The sequence below is a fragment of the Chaetura pelagica genome, unplaced genomic scaffold (genome assembly GCF_000747805.2).
Source record: "Chaetura pelagica isolate M959 unplaced genomic scaffold, ChaPel_1.0 scaffold416, whole genome shotgun sequence".
Classification (NCBI taxonomy): Eukaryota; Metazoa; Chordata; class Aves; order Apodiformes; family Apodidae; genus Chaetura; species Chaetura pelagica.
Genome location: NW_009953579.1, coordinates 1,159,751 through 1,168,621, shown reverse-complemented (window position 1 = coordinate 1,168,621; position 8,871 = coordinate 1,159,751). Strand labels below are relative to the sequence as shown.

At 34.1% G+C, this 8,871-nt stretch overlaps 1 protein-coding gene across 1 annotated transcript in view; it reads right to left on the bottom strand.

The window, feature by feature from the left end:
- The window catches only part of UBR1 (ubiquitin protein ligase E3 component n-recognin 1), a 52,491-nt gene that overhangs the window by 19,761 nt on the left and 23,859 nt on the right, over positions 1–8,871 (bottom strand). Inside the window, exons 24-29 of the mRNA XM_009999745.1 lie at positions 7,528–7,682; positions 6,384–6,483; positions 5,053–5,162; positions 3,698–3,787; positions 1,907–2,094; positions 578–783 (exon numbers count right to left, since the gene is read on the bottom strand). Coding sequence (XP_009998047.1) covers positions 578–783; positions 1,907–2,094; positions 3,698–3,787; positions 5,053–5,162; positions 6,384–6,483; positions 7,528–7,682 — 849 coding nt within the window. The remainder of the gene's footprint in view (positions 1–577; positions 784–1,906; positions 2,095–3,697; positions 3,788–5,052; positions 5,163–6,383; positions 6,484–7,527; positions 7,683–8,871) is intronic.

Below are 8,871 nucleotides of genomic sequence, written 5' to 3'. Positions count from 1 at the left end.
TCTTTCCCTTCCCTCCTTCTTCTCTTTTTGGTCTTTGCATTTCCTGCTACCAATAGGCCATTATGCAACTTTAACTCTTAAGTTTGTATTATTCTCTTGTATTCATTTTTTTAGTCATCAATAATCCTTGCTTGCACTTTTCTATTTTTTATGTTGCTGGTTTTATTACTTGCAAAAAACGCAAACCCTCCTGAAGCTCCTATATTGGTCTCCTCTATCTAATGTTGATGTATTTCCTCCATATTGGGAAAGTTTGCTGAAGTACCTGAATAACCAGGAATTGATAACATTCTTGGAGTTCTTCCACAGGGACTACTCCTACTAAAACTTGTAAGTTTTATAAAATCTTCTTCTGAGATTAAAGCATTTTCTGATTTGCAAGGGACAAATAAAAGTCTTCATACAGTGCTCATTTTAAAGTTTTAAAGCATGGATTTTAGAACTATTTAACATTATTTGTTATTAAGCAGGGTAATCCATTTAGCAATCTGACTGAAAACAGAGTTTAATTAGGTTGAAAGGATATGAGCTCTAGGAACAGACCTGCTTATAGTCTACAAGAATAAAAGTTGCATACCCCCTGAGAGTTCAAGAACTCTGCTCCTGTTCTGAGTTAAGGCAGTTGATTTCTGGACACAGGCAGATAATACCATGGCAGAACTTTCCAGCTTTACTTCCTGCTCCTCCTGACAAAGAATACAAGTCAAAACTTCTTTCTCAGCAACAGATGGACCTCGTTTGGGACCCAAAGCAATTTTGGAGCAATCAATTGCTGAAGACACGCTGTAAGACCATAAAGTGACAGAGAAAAAATAATCAGATGGATTTTTCTAAACAACTCCATTCTTCCTGGCATCTAAAAATATTACACACTGTTAACATTTCTGGTTTTATACCAAAGTGCTTTCAAAGACCAAATTATAACCAAACAATAAAGAAACATCTCAATCCTCACTAAAATGTAGTATTCAAAAATAGACAGTGGAAGCCAGCTAAAACAGAATAACAACACAATGAAATTAATTCAGACAGTAGGAAATTCAGGAAGCTGTACTCAGTGTAGATTGGATTAACTATATTTTAATCTTACAGACACATTGAATTTGTTTACCATTCTTGAAGAAAACATACTGAAAATGAGTGCCACTATTTTGTGACACAATAAGCTTCCATACATTAAAAAAAAATCCCTTACTTCAGCATTCAGCAATGATTTCTAGAACACAATTTATTACAGATCAAAGCACAAAGAAGGGATCTGTACTTTTATTTTCCAGCAGATCTCTGATCTTTTTTGTGCAGCCCCAAATAGATCATAATTGTGAGTTCCATTATACTATATTGTTGAAGTATCTCTAGAGCAGGAGCAATCCATACTAACAAAATTATAAACTATCATAAACCTAAATCTTCCGTATGAAATTAGATTTTAAAAACTAAGACAGAAGTATCAACAACTTGATCTACAAGAAGCATATTTTCTTCATTGAAACATAACCTTACGGTACATTTGCTTTCAGATTATTTCCAAATTAAATACTTGAATTTGGATATACGGTAGACAGGTCACCTCCAAAATTAGTGTTGTCAACTCAGCAGCTCTTTAATGACATTTTTCAAATGTTAAGAAATATAAGTATCCTACATTTGAAGAAACAATTTTCTTATTGTTTCTCCTATGCTGCTGTACAAAGTTAAGTCCACTGTTCCTACATATACATGCTAGTTTACATACAATCCTGTAACAGAAGATTACTCAACAGTAAGTAGAGACACATGTTTGCTGACTGGGCTGACAAAATCTGCACCTTGAACATACTTCCAAAATTTTTATTTAGATTAATGAACTTATGTAGCAGGTAATAAACTCTTCCCACCAGAACTCCGGATATCTGCTTTTTCTTACCTTTCTTCCTCCATAATGGCATCTTCTTTCCCATGTGCCTCCAGTGTGTTTTCATATAGTAGCTTATGGGTTTCAATGAAATTCTTCTGCAGTGCAGACATCTGGGCCATTATCTTCTGACGGTGCAGCCTGGCAGCTTCTGCCTTTCTCTTTCGCTCAGCTTTCTCTTTATCCTGACTGCTCTGTGTCTTGCAATAAGAGAATAAAGAAATCTCAGGCAACAGAAAATATCAACAAATGAGAAGAATCCTTCCATAACAATATGCCTTCTAACCACTGACATCAAAGTCCTTAACCGACAACATTTTAATGATGAAAAATACTTTTACCTGAAAAATTTCAGAGTAAAATCTTAAATGCTGAATTAGGTTCGTTAATCTAGTCAGAAGAAAGATTCTGCTGGGTACACAAAAGGTCACTAATACAACCCCTTGTCCAAAGACAGGATCAATAATCCATGATTCATTTTAATCAGGTGTCTGTTCTTAAGAAACTTCAGTGATGTCAACATCAGAAGCCGCGTCCAGTTTTTTATTATTCTCCTCATAAGCAAACCGCCCCATTGAGAATCTATTATCTTCCTTGCAGGAATTAAGGAAAATTGCATCTTGAATTATCTATGGACAACACAGCAGAAGTGTGCTCCTACATTTTTTTGACAACATTTTATGCATCTGAGGATGGTATTTTCCCCTATTCTTCTTTATTACAGACTGGAAAATTATTTTTCTTCCAGTACATCCTCATCGATCATGCTTTCAAAACTTTAAACAAAGTATTTATATGCTTTGGAAACACAGAATCCAAAGAGGCAGACTTAGTTAAAACATGCAGAACCTAATTCCTCTTGTTCAATTATTTAAGGTATAAATTCAGGATTACACACATTACTTCCTTTCACAATACCATTACTTTTTGAGGAAATAAAACAAACAACAAATTGCTCCACAAGCAGCGGAACTGTAAAGTCTTACTTCTTGCTGACTTTTGTATTTTGTTGCCTTGTCTTTCCAGATACTGTATGACACATTTCTCAAAAAAGAAACACAGCATATGCTGTGATAAACTGAGAGCTATGCATGCAATGACTAGCCAAGAAATTATTTGGCAGCAAGGTGCAGCCAACAGAATGTTGAGTGAGAGTTAAGAGCAAACTGGTCTGGCTTTGCCCAGTGTCTAAGGGCAATCAGATTCTTCTTTTCTATTCAACTGCCAATTAAAAAAAACCAAATAAACAACCCAAACCTCATGGGACTGCAGTGATCTTTGAAATCTCCATTTCTCTGTGTCATTTGACTACTGGATTCAAAAGTTATTTTGAGGGAAGGGGGCAAAGACTGATACACAGACAGAATAATCACCTAAGTCTGATGTATTTATACAATCAAGGCAAAGCAGATTAACCTCTGGGTCGGTCATGTAAATTGCAAGACATCATTTTAAGTGGATTTGTATTTCTAATTATTGCACAATGACCACATAATAGGAAAGGTAGTCAAATCATAAAGATAAGAAATGAAGAGATGAATAGAAATTACTTCTTAACCCTCCTCAGTTGTTTCACTTAACATGAAGTGTAACCAAAACCACATTAGGTGCTGATAATTCCACAAAGCATGCTTAGCATCAATTGAATTTATTCAAAATATTAATCTTGGAACCTAAAACCTATTTGTAGGCACCATATTTTAAAAGTTATCACCTCAGGAAACAAATTTAGGCACCTGTTTGAAAAGAGCTGCTCACAACATTTAATATAAGCTTTCTGTTGAATTTTTTTATTATTATTACCTCATCAACTTTTGTAGCTTCTGAGCCTGAAGCAGGTGCTACTGTTGTCAAACTAGACTTTTCTCTCAATCTTTTCACTGTGTCAAACATCTAGGAATAGAGACATAGATGTTAAAAATTAAATACAACTTGTGTCTCATTATATACAGGATTAAAGCTCTTGATATTTAGTTTATTTTCAGATTTACAAATGGACAAAACGAGCTGCCATACTCCTAAATAATAAAAAACACCCGAGATGGTATGTGCACTTCTGTAACACCTCTGTGTCTGTATCCTAAACCTGATAAGCACTGCTCAGTATGAAGAAAAGTCTTCCAAATTTTCCAGTCTTCTTGCACTAATACTGTTAAGCAGCTAAAGCATCTGCACATCAGAAGAATGGACAGACTGCTCACTTATTTCAAAAAGCTTAGACGCGGATCAAACCATGGAAACAGTTCCTAAAATAATGCAAATACCCTACACATCTGGAACAAAAAGCTTTCCAGCACCCACCCAAATAGTTAAGACTGAGCCTTCGATTCTCATTTACTATTTTTTCTAGCTATCTTTAATAAGCATCTTGAAGCTTTGATATTATTAAATATTCTATATTTACGATGTGTACCATTAAAATGTTAAGCATACTTTTTAAAGTGCATTTTTACTTTTGCCCTTGGAATTTTAGAATAACTTCTCAAAAAAATCTTTCAAACTTGCCTCCCTACTGTACCAGCATAGTCAAATTTTAGTAGTTGAGGATAGTTTTGGAACCCTATTATGGATTCTTACCCTCTTTTCCAAGAGCACTGTCTTCTATGTTTGCCACCTAAAACAAGAAGCCCAAAATGGAACAGGACAGTAGTACTCCTGCTAAGCAGAAGAAGCAGCCTCCTACTTTAGAGAAGGTGTCACAGCTTTAGAAGTTTCTCCTGTCTCTTACTAGGTAATGTCAGGGAATTGGATGGAAAAATTCCACTGGTCAAATACCCATCTGGCTAACGGCCATGTTGTGCATGAATCAAGCTTTAATACAAGCAGCTCCTAAAGTGTTTTCCCAATTAATAAACTTTTCCATATCAGTTATTACTTTGCAACAGAAACATGAGGTATAAATTTTACATATGGCATTACTGGAATGAGTTATCTAAGAAAAAATTAACCCAATGCTTGAAAGTAGCAATAGCAAGTACAATGACTCAAACATGAACATATATTCAAGAAACCATCCTGTCTGGGGGGAAAAATGTTGTCAAGAAATCACTGCAGCTGTAAACACTGAGTTTTATGTGGAAATCATAACATGATAATATCTTTCATGAAAGCTTTCTAAATTACTAAAATCACATCATACTTATCTCCTTCTCGTGTACCTGCAGAATCCAATTGACTGTGTCCTTTTGTGCCTCTAGCTGAGGAACTCTCTTTAATTTTTCCAGAAGCATTAACACATTCACAGCATTCATGGCTGAGCTTCCCATTCCTTTAAAAAGGAAAGAAAAATAGGAAACTGTGGGTTTTCAGGAAAAGAAAAACAAACCCTCAACATTTTAATGTATTTACAACCATGGAAATGCCTTAAAACATTCCTAATTATATAACACACATGTATAAACACAACCTGTGCAGTTACATTTGTTTTAATTTTATCTGTTCATGCCAGTTAAATGCAGTAGTCTTTCCCCCTTGTAGATTAACAATTTTGCTACTTCCAACAGCAGAAACACAGACAATATAAAAATTGCCTTTCACCTCAAAGAGAAGCAGCAAAGCTCTTATAGCTTACAGAAGTTTGCTAGCAGCTCAGTGTACTCAAGTTTGTTTCTATCACAAGACCTCTTACAATTACAGTAATTATTTTTTCTTTCTCACATTTTGGTAACAGCTCATAATGTTCTAGGCCATTCTCTAATACCAGCATGCTTTAAAATTGAGACCATTCTCTTCAATTTCATTTCCTTTGCAGCACTTTCAGTTTTAAATAAATTTGCATCTTTTTAGATGTGAGACAAATACATTACAAAAAATTCATTTTTATGTCACCTCTCAATAAAAGCTTTCTTTCAAAAATATTATTTTTGCATACCTTATTCATGAATGCTGCTTTGGCTTTTCTAGTTATGCAAAACTTTGTCAGCAAAAGCTGACAAAGAATTCTCTTCTATCTCAACTTAGTGTATTCCTATAGTTGACATGAAGCATTTTAAACAGAAATACATTCAGTGTGATGATAATACTTCTCTTGGCTCAACAGTAAGAAAAAATTAAGAAAAAAAAAATTAAATGGGAATTTTTCAAACTCGGTGACACCTCTTCACTCAACATTTTAAAATAACTAAATACAGTTAGTTCAGCACCTTTATGTATTTATTTCTGTATTTAAAAGATGTGTAGATGTGTAGTTTTGATTTCAATAATGTAAAGGAAGAATCATTTTCAGTTCTCTAACTCCACTATTACTTTCCCATTTCTTTCCCAGAAAGAAAAGCAACTCTCCTCATTCAACATAGCTGGTAGCTGGGAACAAAGGAAACTAGTCCTGGTTTATTGATTACTTAAAAATATATATTTTAGCAGATTTTAATTCTATAGGTAAAAGTAACTCTCACTGAAATAATTGAACACTTTCTTTTAGTTTATTTTTGTTTGTACAAAATCAAGTTAGCTTAATTTAGTCTGCCCTTTTAAGGAAAATGAAACATACGTGTTGCTTTGTGATAGAAATCAAAGGTTACTTCTTCTTCTGGGGACTTCTGTAACTGCTGTTTCTCTTCTAGTAACCCTAAAGAAAGGAGGTGTAGCACCTAAAAAAAAAGGCAAAAAATTGTAAATATCATTCACTGTTAGAAGTCTGGAAAACTGGTATATAAAACAAGGATGTTAAATATAGCTCTGCACTATATGCTGATTATATCCACGATAAAACACAGAAATGAGAAAAAAAGTGGAGAGATCATACACAGACAGTGTCGTAACAATGCACAATGTAATTTTCCTGAATATTACTTGCACTAAAATTAACAGTCTTGCACACACTTTACATTAGTAACATATGAATCTTGTAATTTTGCTGATACACATCTATTAAACATTTCGTTAAATCCATAATCCAAAGATGAGCATGTAAAGGAAGGGAATTAAATCATCTATGCACTGTAATTAATAAAATTGATTAATTTAACCAGTCCATAAATTCAGGTCCAAATCCTACAAATATCTTTAAAAAAATCAAACCAATACAACAACGTAGGTAATTTATTTTTTTGAAGCATACAAAGCCACTCTGGTAACATACAATGTTTGAATACTTAAAAAATTATATCTTGTCATGACTGAGCCCCAAAGACAGTTACAAATTTATTTTTTTGAAGCATACAAAGCCACTCTGGTAAAATACGTTTGAATACTTAAAAAATTATATCATGTCATGACTGAGCCCCAAAGACAGTTACGTATTTGCAGCTTACATCACGATGTAACTCCATTTTTTTTAAGATGATCAAAGTGTTACTTATTTGCACAAGTTTCCAGAAAGAGATGAGGTAAGGAGAATTGCATATTGAAATAGCTTTGGTGATGAAGTAAGCCCCGTGTGTAAGCATAATAGAAAATTGAAGAATATTCCCAATTTGAAATAATTATGTTTCACATTTATATTTTAAAATGGAGATAAATTATTAGAAATTATTACTTTGTCAGTAAGACTGACCAAAACACATTTGGGGACAAAAAGTGAACTCTTATCATTCAAATTTCATGTTTATCTTTACACATTTTGATCCTATGACAAGCAGCTGACATGGTGAGCACAGGAATGACTACAGGAAGGAGACCAAAGCTATTCATACCATTTGGATCATAGCTTCAGTCCACAAGTGGGTTTCCAGCTCTACTGCTCTTTGAAGAACAGTCCTCAGTATGTGCATCATAACATCACAGTTCAGAATCCTCACCACATTGCTGAATGCAGGACTGAAGTCTGGAGGAGGAGGTGGTGGCAGTGCTAGAAGACAGATATGCAACTACACTCACAAACTGGTATCTCATCAAAGACTGCAGGCAAAAAGTGGAGAGCACAAACATACTAATTCCAAACACAATCGTTTGCCTAATTCAGCTTTTATCTTTAGCAAAACTATCTACATTTAGTAAGTTCTTATATAAAACACATGCAAACTAAGTTAAAAATTAGCCACAGGTATTAACTTAAGACGACTTAAATCAATGCAAATCTTTAATACTTTGCACTGCTTTATGATTTGTACCACTAGTAAACAGTGGGGTTTTTTTGCATCAGATATAAAATTTTAAAGTAGTTAAACAAGAGTGAGCAGTGGAACTTCCAGAGTGTAGTGTCTCACATTAATTAGGGTTCCAAACCTAATATGGCTGGAGCTCTAAATTCTTCCTGTTTCTGGGGCATTCAGATAATTTCTAGTTATGTACATTTTTTGAGCTAATATTCAACCTGTGTGATGTGGTGTCTCACCCAGAAGCCACCTGGAATCTTGGCACCTACTAACAGCAGCTCAGTTAATGCTGCAACCTTTTCCTACTTGGAAACATTGATTTAAGTCTTCTTTTGAATTGCTAAAGTGAATGGGGGGGAGAGGGGTGTGTGTGAATCAGGAAGGTGCTATTGAAAATCAGTCACCTGTATAAAATAAAGAGTGGAGAAAGAAACCACAAGTAATCCAAAGATTTTTTTTTTCTCATTCTTTTCCATGTGTCATAATCTTCAGCTACTTATAACTGAAGGAAATGCATTTTTTCCAAAGATAATGTGATTTCCTAATTAGATGTGTCCCTCTTAAATGACAATGCCAATGCCAATTTATTTGTTTTCAGTTCCACAGTTTTTCAATTTAAAAGAACTCCAGGCATATAAAATTACTCAGAATAAATTCTAACCATGTTAGGTATGAAATGCTGTAGTATCCCTGACTGTGCACAAAAGTCAAAATACACTTTAGAGCACAAAGTAAAGAATGGCAATCTGAAAAGGGAAAAATAACTGTCTGCTGCAATTTACACAAGCAGGTGATAGCTGATTTTATTAAATTGTTTGTTGTACTTATTCATTCACCTTCCTCAAATCAACTCAATTAATGCTCGTTACTTTAATGGTAAAAGTAAACTCAAAAGTGAAATGTTTGTGTCACAACAGAAATTGGGTTTTACTGTTATATATA